Source organism: Chenopodium quinoa, unplaced genomic scaffold (genome assembly GCF_001683475.1).
Source record: "Chenopodium quinoa cultivar QQ74 unplaced genomic scaffold, ASM168347v1, whole genome shotgun sequence".
Lineage (NCBI taxonomy): Eukaryota > Viridiplantae > Streptophyta > Magnoliopsida > Caryophyllales > Amaranthaceae > Chenopodium > Chenopodium quinoa.
The window spans coordinates 109,667-123,175 of NW_018743712.1; the positions used below are offsets into that span (position 1 = coordinate 109,667).

The following is a 13,509-nucleotide window of genomic DNA, read 5'->3' on the forward strand; positions in this document are numbered from 1 at the left end:
TAGTACCTGATTAAGGAGTAATTAACGCGGAAATTAAAGTAATAAGGTCTCTCTAGGTGAGAGTGTTTAATGTAGGTAATCTGCTTTGTTAGCGAGATCAGCCGGTTATTAGTGTGTTCCGTAATGTTTCTGTTCTGTCCCCCCCCTTAATGAGGATTAAGGGAGGTATTTATAACCTTGGGAAACGTGCCCATCCTAGGTTTAGGTAAACCTAGGGCCGATTGGGCTTCCCTCGGAAGTTGGGCCTGGGTGGCCGGTTTTCCCATTTGGCATGGGTGGACACGTGGCGTGTCTCAATTGGTCCGTAGAGGACGTATCTGTGATTGACACGTGGCAGGCTCCTATTGGCCTACGTGGAGGACACGTGGCGGAACCTGGTTGGTCCACTTATTAGACGGTGATTGGTGGATAAAAATCCCCTAATCACTACCTTTTTCCAATAATTCAGCGGATGCATGGCCCAACCCTACGTGTTGCCTATCGGGTTGTATCGTGTTTGCTTGCTTAAGTCAAAATTTAACTATTTTTAATGTGTTTTGTTTTGCCATGTCGTGTTGTGCTATACCTTGTCGCGTTTCATTCAAATAACATCGGCCTAAGCTAGCCCACAACTTAACACATTCAATAACATGTCGTGTCATGATGTGCTTTTTTTTTGTTGGGTTGTGTCATGCCTTGGGCTGTCTTAACTCAATGCCATCTTTATGAGAAAGGTTATGCCTATGTAGATTTGGGTCAAGGTGAGGAGATTTTCAAATTGCATATCAAGTCATTTGCACATTTACATGACTATTGAAAATTGATTTATTGTGCAAAACAAATTAACTCTAGTTATATCCAATTTCAATCAAATTTGTTCAAGTTGGATCAAATCTAGCTTTTGATTAGTTTCGATTTCCTTATATCAAGTCAATTTCAAGTCATCCATCTTACGATATGCTCCAAATTCAAATTGATCCGATTTCGCTAGGTATATTAAGAATCGAAGGGAGTATGAAACTATGAGTACATTATGCAATGCGCCGTGCAACTTTTCAATGAGACCTTGTTTTATTATGATCTTAAAATATGAGGCATGAGCCCATGATTCATGAATCATCCACTCGTGACAATTAACAAGGGTTACATCTAACCATGGTTAACATTTAACCAACCCTTCAACTAACCCAACTCCTTTGGTTTTAAATTCCCACTCAATGCCATTCCTTTGCTTCGGTGAACGAGAAATACCATTTTAAAATACTCCAAATTAAAAATAAAAAATTAAAAAACGGGGATGCTCAAGATTCCGTTAGATCTACAAACGGCGTTAAATAATAACCCGCTTAAATATAAAACGATAATAAAAAATCGTCACAGTTTTCGGGGAAGACGATGTATGAACCGTTGGATTGAAAATCAACGGCTGTGATTTTAAGATGGGAGTTGAAGAAAGAAACGGGTGGGTATAAAATGAGCAGTTTAAGTAGAGAGAGAACATTTCTTTTCATTCGTCTCTCTGTTTGTATCATTCAAGCTTTCTCTCTCTACTTTCTCTCTCTTACCTCTTTCATATGCACTTTCATCTTCTTCAATTCTTCAAATATTTACAATCTTACAATTTTGTTGATAATTCCTGAAGAAAATGCAATGAAAAACAGAGTATTGATGAATTATGAGTGTAGTTTTTCTCTGTAGTTGACGATCTTGAATGAGCTTTATTTTGTTTCTGGATTTTGGTGCTGGATTTTTAAAGGTTTGTGGTTTTGTTTCAATGGCGGGATTCGGAAATTAATCATTTAAATTCGGAAATTTGTGGTAAAATTGATTAAAATGTGTGAAGTTTCATGATAGAAATTTCATCCAGGTTGAAAATTTTGATATAGAATTGGACTATTGAACAATTGAATGAATTAAAACTTGTTGTTGATCAAATTTTGGCTAACAAATTTATCGCATTTCTGGTAAAAAATAGACTATTTTTGTTTAAATTTCTTCTGTTTTACAGCTACTTTTCTGGAAATCGATAGATTTCTTCAGTTCTGCGGTTGAATTCAAAGAGAAAAACAGGTAAATTGTTGCGAAGAGTGAGAAAATTTTCTAGAAAAACACTGATTTTTGCTCCATTTTTGTTTGATTCTTCACCAATTTTGATTATTAACCTGGTATTGTGCTCAACAAATTTGTGTTGCAGCGATTTGAAAGCTCAATAGTACAGAAGAATCAATAACAAAGAAGAGAGAGAAACTGCAATTACTGGTACCGATCTTCGAAGTCGTCGCTTCAATTTGATTTTCCGCCATATTTGTTGAAATCAGCTCAATCTAAAGGTTTATCTTCAATTTTGCAGTGCATTGAAGAATCTTCTACATTTTCCTCCTATTTTTAGAATCCAAACATTGAAGCTGAGATTTAATTTTCCATTTCCAAAAAATCGCAAGTTTAATCTTCAGGTGAAACAATGTCTCTATCTTCTTTGTAATTTTATCACTTTCAGCAATTTTTTTTTTTTTTTTTTTTTGCTGAATTTAATCGATCAGTTTTTTTCTTTCTATTTTCTTCTTAATTTCATAACGTCAAATGTATTTCTGAAAGTATTTTATAACGGCGGTTTTCTGCAGATTTTTCCTCTTTTGAGTGGTTTTCTGCAGAATTTCTGTCTTTTGAGTGGTATAATTTACCAGAATTCTTCATCTTTTCTATCGCAATGTAATTCAGAAGTTGTTAAACGGCGGTTTTCTCCTGTTTGAGTGGTTTTCTCTTTTCCAGCTATTCAACACCAATTTCTAACTTGTTTTTCTTCTTAATTTAATTTTTTTGCGCCAAACTTCTCGATTTATATTTTCATTTAATTTTGTATAATTTCCTTAAAAAAAAAACTTCTTCTCTGTTCTATCTGGGTTCAGTTTCTAAATGAGTTACTAAAAAAATGAATATTTATCGAAACAAAATTTTGGATCCCGAATTTGCACAATTGTTGGCTAATAGAGTAGGCCGCTTTTTTTGTTTTAATTTTTTTGATAATTTTGATATATTTTTGGGAAATTGATCTTCATTAATTTATTTTCCGCCATTAATGTTGCTCTGAGTTTTAGGTGTATTTCTTTGATTTAATTTTTAATATTTTATTTTTGGTTATGAAGGAGCTAGAAATGAATTTTGTTTTTCTTTAAAAAATTGTCAATGATGAGTATGGGTTTGAAGTTGAATGTATTTTAGTGTATGAAATATGAGATGATGTTATAAAGTAATAAAGGCAGCTTAATCCCATCCCTCCTCCACTTCCAGAATCTTATTTATTTTTTAAAACTTTGTTTTAAAAATCGTACCCAACTAACCCAAGTTAACCTAAACCAAATAATGTTTGAATTAACTCTAGTCAATAATGCTTAATTTCTGACTGTATTCTATATTATATCTATATATACTATTTGTTCTTTGATGGGGACAGGTGTAGTAGATGGAAAAGGAAGTGGTAAAGAATCATCATCACCAGCTGCAACAACAGCATCATCATCATCCCCACAACAATAATACTACTACCTCAACTAGTAGTCTTAGGGAGAAGCACATAATTGGGGAGGGATTCATTAGGCCTCCCCAATCGGCGGATTTCGTGTTGCGGTGGGGTAGCCGGAAGCGTCTCCGGTGTATGAAGATCCAGGTTAAAAATGACTCCGCCCCGGTCACCACCCGGACAACTGTCCGGGTGGACCGGCGGGTAGTTAGATCCGATAATAATAATAAAGATAATAATAATACAATTGGTAGTGGTAATCATCCTGCAAATGGGCATTTTAATCTCCGGCAACGGCCTGCATCTCCAGCTCGGCCTCCTTCGCGAATTCTCAGGTATAATTTTTTCTGAACTGCTTAATTTTTGCTCAATTCTTGATCATGGTTTTATTGTGTATTCTTGAATGAGCTAATTGTCATAAATTTTGGTGTATCTGCTCTTTTGTGTGTGTATATAGTTGTTGAGAATAATGACTGTTTACATATATAAACATAATTGGATTGTTGTTTGCCAATTCATCCCAAGTTGAGCCTATTTTGTGAATTGTGAACCAAAGGTGGCTTGATGTGAGGACTGTGGAAAAATTGGCTTGTTGAGAATAAACCACCTCGAACGCCATCGAATGTGGTTCTTGTTGAGGATGACTTCTTAAGGACATCTAGTGGTTTGTGATGATAGATTAAACTTTTTAGATTATTTTAAAATGGGGTGAATAGATTTTGGTGGAAATTCAAATTTATGATGTCGCCATGTCGGCTTGCAGAGAAGATGCCTAAGTTGGTGCTTGTATCTTTTATTGGGTCAATTTATATGAATTTGGCTTTACATCTCACCCATCTTTTCAGACTTCTCCTTTATCATTCTTTTTAAGTTTTTCTGTATCTAGAGTTTGTTGGATAGTATCATAAATGAATGATAACAAGTACATTACACGCAAGCATTTCTTGTCTACTTTGGCTTACCTCAAGGAAGAAGCCATGATATAGACATATAGATTTCATTTGGTTTTTCTCAAGTGGATACCATTATACAACAAAGAAGTAATCTTATCTTTTTAGCTTGCAATGCTCTATAAGCGGTAAGAGCATTGCTTTGCAAAGGTGCTATTTTGGGAGGAACGAAAGTTTTCCAAGTACATTTTTTTGCCAAAATACTCTGGATTTTGAGGGTTTCTTTCTCTTACAGTTCTTTTTAACTTTTAGATTTGGTGGGTGATCTCTCGTACAGAAGTTGTGGGTATTGTGTTTAGTCCTTAGCGCCCAGCAGCCAATTTACGGTAAAGTATGCTTTACAATACAAGAGTTATATGATGCACCCACGAGGCACTATGTACCCACGAGGCGTGCTCATGTCTTGAATATTCTTTGTGGTGTACAATGCAACGTATAGTTGGTTGTAACTAAATGATTATAGTGATTTAGGTTTCAAAATTTTGTAAACTTAAAAGGAGAAAAGTTTTAAGTGTTATATAACTTTTTGGTGTCCTTTCGGCAATATTTTGGATGTATTTGACTTAATATTCCAAAGTATAGGGATGCAAAAAAGTTATGAATGTACCTTGAAAATTTATCTCTCAATTCGTTTGCAAAATTAGTGGAGTATAACCCAGTGTTAATTAAAATCTTTTGTTTTGATGGAGAATGTTATATCTACCCACTAGGTAAATTATCCACTAGAAATAGAATATGTACTATAAATAATTCACTTTTGATTATATTTCTAATGGGTAATCTACCCACTGGGTAGATATGGAATTTTCCTAACTAAATATTTGTTGGCGTCTTTGGGGAGTGTTTATTATTTAGAGTAATAAATTAAGTGATTAAATACGATTTTTTTTTTTGTTAGTTATATAGATAATTATGGAGACTCTCAAAAATGGAAAAATCTGATGGTTCAGTTATGTTTTACGAGGTTTGGCTCATGCTAGGGTTGTGTCCATGCGGATTGAATTTTGTTTGAGTCACTTTGGGTATAGACAGGTCTTATTGGATCTTTAGTATGTAGAAGTAGATATTGAAGTATGGGGGTAATTGTGATATACCAATAATATTTGTGCTGCCAAGAACTTGAAGCATTGTGTTTTTTCGTGTCCAGTAGGCTCTGTGCTCCTCAGTGCTCAATTGTTTGGTGGTTTCTTAGTATTCATTCTCCTATCTCATCTCTCGTAGTTGGGACTTGGAAGGCCTAAGGTTGTTTCCCATATATATATCTAAACTTACCATCACTATTGAGTGTCCCAGTTATTCTGGTTTCAATACGGAGTAGTTACTGAAATGTATCTGAACAGATTTTTCCCAACCGTTGCATTTAGAGCAATTTGATTGATGATGATCATACTTTGCCACCCTTCGATCAGTTCCTTAATTTTGCTAAATAGTATGACGAGTGTGAAGGAAACCATTGTGGAAGATGAAGACTTGTTATTTGGGTTGGCGTTCCCTCTCTCAATCTAGATGAATTGAGGATAGCTCATATAGGATTAGTTTAAACGATAGGCCATGTTGAATTTTTTGGTCCTAATATCAAACACCTATCCTTCCTGAATGAAGAAACATGATAAATGCCAATTCCTCTGTTCTATTATTACATCGACTTTAAAACTCTGTATCTCTCAGTCTCTGTAACCTCATTTATTTTTTTCATCTGAAATTAATTGTCACGTAAATAGTACGGAGTAGAACTTTAATGTGATGCAACTGATCTGGATTCCGGAGTAACTAAACTGAATGATATAGGAGTAGTAACATTTTAATGTCCGTGGCCGTGGCTATGTTGAATGTACCATTGTACCAACATACTAACTGTGGATTAATCTTGGGGTTGACGAAGCACATGTTTATAGACTTTTCAAACTTTTTCTTCCTTCTTTAATCTTTATATGAATGGCCATTTTCTGTCGGCATCTTTACGCTCCTAGTGTAGCATTTGGTTCCTATGTTGGGCCCACAAAGGGCAGAATTAGTGAATTATTGTGGCCTTTTGTACTCTCTTAATTTTATTATAGTACTTGTAGTTAGTTAATTAAAGCTTAAAATGGAGCAAAAATATCATGTTATCCTTGCTTGGTAATTTCACGCCCTTTTAGGCTTAGCTAACAGAAATTTAATTGTTTTTTGAGTTTTCTGGTAATTGTATTGTGTTTGATATGGAATATTGTATAACAATCTTGTCATGCGCATGATATGACTATTTTGAACTTTATTTTTATTGTGCTTATGACTAGTTTCGTTATTTGATATGCCATGATGATATGTAACCATGATTTATGATATGATAGATATACACTTAATTTTCACTTATTTGAATTTATCTTTTCTTATATGAATTATTATATGAGTTTACTAGGTTGTTAAAAATAATTTACATTTAAGGATATATATAAAGCACATTATTTACAATTAATAATTGAAATAGTCAAAAGAAAATTATTTAAGGAATGCATATTAATGAAATTTGAAGAAAAAAATACATAGTATATAATTAGCACTAATGCTTCAAAAAATATAATTAGCATTAATGTCATCAAAATTATTATTTTAGCTTTCAACCATTAACAATTTGTATAGTAGTTTGTAGAAGCATTCATTTGATTTTTTAGTTCAAAATTCATAAATAGTTTTCAAATTAAAAAAAAATAGAGTAGTTTAGCTTTAAAAAAAAATAAAAAATAAAGATGATGTCATTAAAGCATTTAGGCGGGAAATTTTTTTATGAGAAAGCGACATGTGTACAATTTAGAGAAAGATGATGTCAGCATGTTTTGTTTAAGTATTAGTTAATAAATTAGACTTTATTAAAATTATTTTAACTGTGGTTTCCAAAAAAAAAAATATTTTACTTAGGTAAAAAAAAAAAATAATTTGAACTTGGGTAAACTTTATCCAATATATTTTTTCTTGAACTTACCTTATCTATACTTAAGTGAATTTGACTTAAAATATATGAAAATAAGTTTGACTAGAACAGATTGTACTTTTTGGACATGAAATCAAATATTCATAATCTTGAATGATTTTTTCCATATGAATGACACATATATTTCTTTTTTGGGAGGATCACTTAGGATATCCATTCAATTTGATATAATTCGTTTGATCTTTTACTACCTGCCTTTAAGATATTTTATGGTCTGTCAATCATGTAAAACAATCTTGTGTGAGTTTGCTTGACTGTCACAAATAATTGCCTGAACTTTCCATTTCTTTCATGAAATTGAATCTTTAGAATTTATGGATTGAACCTTTGAATAATGATAATATGTTTCCATGTACAAACTAATTAGATTTTACCCTTAACCGCGTATTATGTAACTCTTTATTTTCCAAAATGATACAAAGTTTGGAAGTTTTAACCAAATGTTCGACGTTAATAAACTCGAAACTGTAATTAGTAGATTTAGTATTTTCTTATCCTTAATTTTATATAGAAACACTTATCTAAATTTCCGATTTTGTCAAAAAAAATTCCCGATTTTGATGTCGATTATACTCCCTTGTCTATTTAACACTTTGTATTAATTTGATACATTGACCCAAAAAAAAAGAGTAAAATGTCCTGCCACGTGGACCATAGACATTGTATACCGTTTGATTAGTACAACCACCAGCAAACTCACACATGGACACGTACTTTTTCTTTAGGCAATAAAAAAAACATAAAAATCACACCGTAATCCGACGGTCCAAAACACAATCGGAAATCGCATCGTTATTTTTATTTTTTTTTTGCTGCCTAAAATTTTTCATTTATTAATATTATCGAATCACACTTGTCTCAGTTTTCTCTACGTTTTCAGCAAAGGTAACCCCTTTCGCCTAACCCCATTATTTTCTCTTTCTCTCTCCTCTTTTGTTTTTCTTCATTCAAAAGACCATTTAACCCTTTACATTAACCTAAACTAACCCACTTTTTTTAACAACCTTCCAAGGTTAATTTTGTAATTTCACATTAATATTGTCACATAAAAATGGTAACTTTTATGATATAAATGTTATTATATGGTTATTTTATTTAATTAATTTTATTATTTTTTTATGAATATTGTGTAGGAATTCAGAAGTTGGATCAGCAATGAAGGGGCAGCATAGTAATGGAGGAGGAGGGATGAGAGGTTTGGGTTCACCGGAGAGAGAAAAGAAAGGTGGGTCCCACCATCATCATCAGCAGCAGGAAAATTTGGTGATGAATGGTGGAGGTAAAACGGCGTCGTCTGAGACCAAAGGTGGTGGGTCGTCTTCGGGCGGTGGAAGCGACGTCGTTTGGCCACCTAAATTTATGATCGCTCTTACTAATAAAGAAAAAGAAGAGGATTTTATGGCAATCAAAGGTTCTAAGTTACCTCAAAGACCCAAAAAGCGTGCTAAGTTTGTTCAACGTACCCTCAATGTAAGCCTTCTCTTCCGCTTTCCTCTCTTTCTCTCCCCTACTTCATTTTGTTTTTATTTTACAAAAAATAAAATTAAAAAAAATTAATTTGTTTTATTATTTTTTTCAGTTCTTAAATAATAGGCCATGTTTTATATTTATTAAAAAAAATGTTTGCGTTTTTAATTACGAAAAAAAAGGTCGCATATAAGAAGACTAAAAAAAATATTCGGCTTTGGCTCTCTAAACACCAAAAAAAAAAAAAATTTAACGTAAATAACCCCGTCGTGTCATTTTGTTTTAAATTTGCATACTTGTACCATTTTAGGAAACATATATTAGTGCTTATATGCAAGTACACTATTGATCAAATTATTATAACCTCTTAATAATTAGAGTGATTAAGAGTAATTAAGGAAAAGTTTGAAAACTTGCTAATGTGAGTATGTGACATTAATTTTGAGAGACCGCATATACACGGAAATGTGGTCTATTATCTGGGGACAAGCCGACTAGTTATTTAAAGATGAAAGGTTTCCTTAAATGTTGACTTACACAAATAGTAAGTCATGTAATATTTCAGAAAAGCACATGTATGAAGTATGAGCTTCTAAAAACAGACTTGAACTGGGCAATTTGAAAAATAAATAAAGAGTGACATTTTACGGTTTTAAAGAATATTCTGGTTCTTGAATTGGGTTTTTATAAGCAAAAGTTGTCTGGGAAAAACAGAAATGGTGCTTATTTTAAATTGAGCTGTCATTTATTTTGCGCACATCATCCATCTATACTACAATGTTGCCTGTAAATGCAAACTGAAGTTGAAATTACTGTACTCTGGGCCACCCAAATAAATTAGGCATTGGACCATCAGCTATTAAATTTTGGGTGACTTGGTTATAAGTAACTAATCAAGGTGTTAGGTGTATGTGCTCCAATTTGTCATAGCGTTATATGATCTAAAGCAAAATTTAGACATAGTCCTTGACAGTTCCAAAACAATATTCTAGCCTACAGCAAATAGTGCCATTTATACAACTCGATTCCAGGGAAGTTTTTCGGTTAAATACATATCAATATGATGCAACCTACATGGTGACTACTTGGTCCAGCTCGTAATAACAAAGCACCTATGAGCTTTTGGCTCAGAATGATGATCTTAATTTGGGTGTGCTTCATTCTCTGTCTAACCAGTTTCCCAGTATTGCCACGCTAGCTAGTGCTGCTTAAAGTTATAGATACAAGGAATATTTTGAAATAAGATGATTTCTCTCAATTAAATTAGCAAAAGTATGAACAACTCCCTTTACTTGTATGGTGCTCATGCATTCAAGTTATTGTTTTCCCTTTTTATTCTCCTTTGAGGCTAAGAATCCAACTATCTATTTATTACGGAGTAGCTTATTTGTTTCCTGCATGTGAAGTTGTATATGGTTTGTTTAAATTCAACTGTAATATATGTGCAGTTAGTGAGCCCTGGAGGTTGGTTGTGCGATCTAACTTTGGAGCGCTATGAGGTGCGAGAGAAAAAGATTACAAAGAAGGTAATTCAGGCTATACTTTAAACCATATTCAATTTAACACTTCATAACTAAGAAACTAAGATGGCTTTCTAAAAAGATGAAAGCCACCCTACTGCCATGAAAATTGTATTAACGCTTACTGTGAATGTTTAGATTATTTCGTTTTGGAGTCTAATGTTCTTGTTATGTATTGCAGAGGCCGAGAGGATTGAAGGCAATGGGTAACTACATGGAGTCGGACTCTGATTAATAGTTGTGGTAGGGTTGTTCTTTCATACTAAGTATAAGTTATGGTAGCGTCATCATATTGATGGAAAAGGAAGGAAATTTATGTAAATTATCACTTTTTCATCCCATGAAAGCAATGACGAAGAAAATAGATTTTTGTTTTCTGATACTTGTTTTGCCTTCTTACTATCCCCTCTAATCCTTTACTCCATCGTTATCTAACGTAGTTGACACCATATCATGGCCATTTTACACTTTCATATGCATAAATCATGAAATAAGATTTCTAAAAAATTCAAAATCGTGATGATTTTGCCTTCAAACAGTCATGTAGGAGATGTCACTCTTCATAAAGCATGCTTCAGTTCTATACAAGAACCTAGCTCACTCTGGTCAAATCAAAAAAGTTTGAGTTAACCAGCTTTAAAACAAGTACCTGGCCTACCTGCCTTGAAAGATTTTTTTTAGTGTATTAATTCTTCTACTCCGTATTTCTTTAAAATGACGATAATTTGACTTTTTGCATCATGGAGTATATATATGCTTTCTCCGTTTTTTGCATTATGGAGTATAGTTTTTACAGAGAAGGCTGGAGGAGAGATGCAAATGGAGTGTAGAAAACCACCGGTTACATGAAGTAGTTTTGCAAGTGTTTCTTTTTAATTAACTTGCCAAAAGAAAAGTTTTGAATCTTTGTTCTTGTTGTTGTCAAAGTGAGAAGAATAAAAAAAGATTGGTGGATTTAAGGTATTATAACAAGTACTCTATCATTTTTTTTTATCACATGTTTACTATAAAAATTGGTATTATTTGTTGTTGGATAATTGAATTAATGTCCATGTATATTTTCAATATATCAAGTAATTTGTGCTTTAGCAAGATCAGCGCAGTCTAAATGCTAAGTTTTCAAAAAAAAAAAAAAAAAAAAAAAAAAATTAGCATAAATTTAATTATTTTTTGATTTGACCAGAGTGAGCTAGGTTCTAAATGCTAAGTTTGGAGTTATAAGCTTAAATTTAACTATTTTTTATGTGGTTGACTCAAACTTTTTTGATTTGGTTAACTCAAACTTATTAATCTTTTAGAACCACATCAGTTATAAGCTTAAATTTAATTATTTTTTTTAAATTTAAATTTATGTTAAGACACCTTAACACTCAACCAAATTTATCTCTTCATTCCTAAGACTCATTTAAGATTTTTTTAAAATATTTATTATTTTTTTTTCTTTTAACATATTATACTTTAATATTAAAATTCACATTATGCAATATAGATGATGCATAAAAATAAATTATAATGGAATTACATGAAATTATAAAATTTAATTTTGAGATAAAAAATCTAATTAAGATTAATATCATAAAATGTTAAGAGCACATATACTATGATAGATACATAATTAAGATAATATCACTTGTTTCATTGGTTATCCATCTAAGTTGCTTACTTGACTTTTTAAAACTAATTTTTTTTTTTATATCATTAAAATTGTTTATGTGTAGTAACATGTTTTATGTTATTGATAAAGGATACAGTAAAATGAAGGTCCACAATCCAAGGATGGGTATGGATGCTCTTCAAGTTTTTCAAGTGAGTCTTGCTGCAGCTAGATGCATATATACACTTTGTTTCAAAAAAAAACGTATGTTTACAAAATAATTATATAAGTAAAATAATTAAATTTTTTTAAAAATAAAAAAATTAATTTTTTTTTTAAATCAAAATACTGTGTTTTGATATGTACATAGGTAAAAATACAGTGTATAAGTGTTAAGTTGAGTCTTGAATTTTCAAAACTCCACTTGAGATTTTGTTAAGACCAAGCCACATAAATGCATAAAAAAAAATAAAGTCTTGTCTTAAGACAAAAAATCAAAAATTGATGATGTCAAATACTTGTAAATGTTACTTCATAAAAATAAATTGTTATAATTTTAAAGAAATAGCAACGTACTTATTTGTTATCAACTTAAGATGAATCCTAAATAATGAGTGTCATTCTATAAAATTGTAGTCTATACAAATTACCCAAGTACGTTCTTTGTGAGTTTAAATATTTGGCAAATTAAAATGACTATAAAATTGTAGTCTATACAAATTAAAATGACTAAAAATGGAAGTATTAAATTAAAATAAATTAATTAAACTGATTAATATGTGTTTTAACTTTTAAGCATGCATTTTAAAATTAATACTCTGTACGTTTTTAGGGAATATGTAAAAAATTTATCTAACTCTCATGACACTCATTAGCAATATCCTAAATATGGAGTAAATACTTGTTGAAATAAATATTTAGCACTTAGGTCCTGTTCACTTCACCTTAAAAAAATAATATTCAGTAAAAATAATTTCAGTTCAGGAAAAATCAGTAAACTTAAAGAAGAAATATAATAGAAAATCAGGTTCTGTAATTTCAGTTCTGTAAAAATAGTTTCAGTTCGGCAAAAATAAGGTGAAGTGAACGGGGCCTTATTGTTATTTGATTAAAAAAAATCTAGTACTTTGTATTAAACCCTACTTTTAAAGTTCTCTCTTTTTTATATTATTTTTTTTTTATTATTGTTTTTTTTTAAAAAAAAAGTAGTCAACCGGCCAAAAGCTATGTTACTTGGACTTTTTTCTTTTCACGCATTAAGTACTTAAGTCAAATCCTTAACACTCAGACGTATGTGAGATGCTTTGATACTTCATTAAATAGCTAAGTCGGACATTAGAACATGCATTTGTGTTGGATATGGATTCTCGAGTCTAGCCCAAAAGACAATTATCTCCTACATTGACAAAGAAAAGTAGGGTATTTTTTTTAACTTTCAAGAGAGTTATAGCTTTTTTATAAAAAAAAAAACAAGAGAGAGAGAAGAGAGGAGACTAGAAAATTCTTTATCCTTA

At 31.7% G+C, this 13,509-nt stretch overlaps 1 protein-coding gene across 6 annotated transcripts; it reads left to right on the forward strand.

The window, feature by feature from the left end:
- The first annotated feature begins 1,217 nt into the window (after positions 1 to 1,217).
- On the forward strand, positions 1,218 to 10,783 carry LOC110684539. 6 transcript variants are annotated; one of them, XM_021860984.1, is made up of 8 exons: positions 1,218 to 1,441; positions 1,988 to 2,049; positions 2,174 to 2,238; positions 2,330 to 2,432; positions 3,431 to 3,831; positions 8,548 to 8,884; positions 10,330 to 10,407; positions 10,583 to 10,783. In XM_021860984.1, the coding sequence occupies exons 5-8, from the start codon at positions 3,440 to 3,442 to the stop codon at positions 10,634 to 10,636; spliced, it is 861 nt and encodes a 286-aa protein (XP_021716676.1). In that variant the 5' UTR covers positions 1,218 to 1,441; positions 1,988 to 2,049; positions 2,174 to 2,238; positions 2,330 to 2,432; positions 3,431 to 3,439; the 3' UTR covers positions 10,637 to 10,783. The 6 variants fall into 6 exon arrangements, with proteins under 6 accessions (XP_021716676.1, XP_021716679.1, XP_021716675.1 ...); XM_021860983.1 differs by lacking the exon at positions 1,218 to 1,441 and adding an exon at positions 1,455 to 1,735; XM_021860985.1 differs by lacking the exon at positions 1,218 to 1,441 and adding an exon at positions 1,455 to 1,735 and having other exon boundaries at positions 2,010 to 2,049.
- Positions 10,784 to 13,509: the final 2,726 nt, after the last annotated feature.

Coding starts and splice junctions, on each gene's coding strand:
- LOC110684539 (XM_021860984.1), top strand. CDS start 3,440: ATGGAAAAGGAAGTGGTAAAGAATCATCATCACCAGCTGCAACAACAG. Junction 3,832..8,547: donor CCTCCTTCGCGAATTCTCAG/GTATAATTTTTT, acceptor AATATTGTGTAG/GAATTCAGAAGTTGGATCAG. Junction 8,885..10,329: donor TTGTTCAACGTACCCTCAAT/GTAAGCCTTCTC, acceptor ATATATGTGCAG/TTAGTGAGCCCTGGAGGTTG.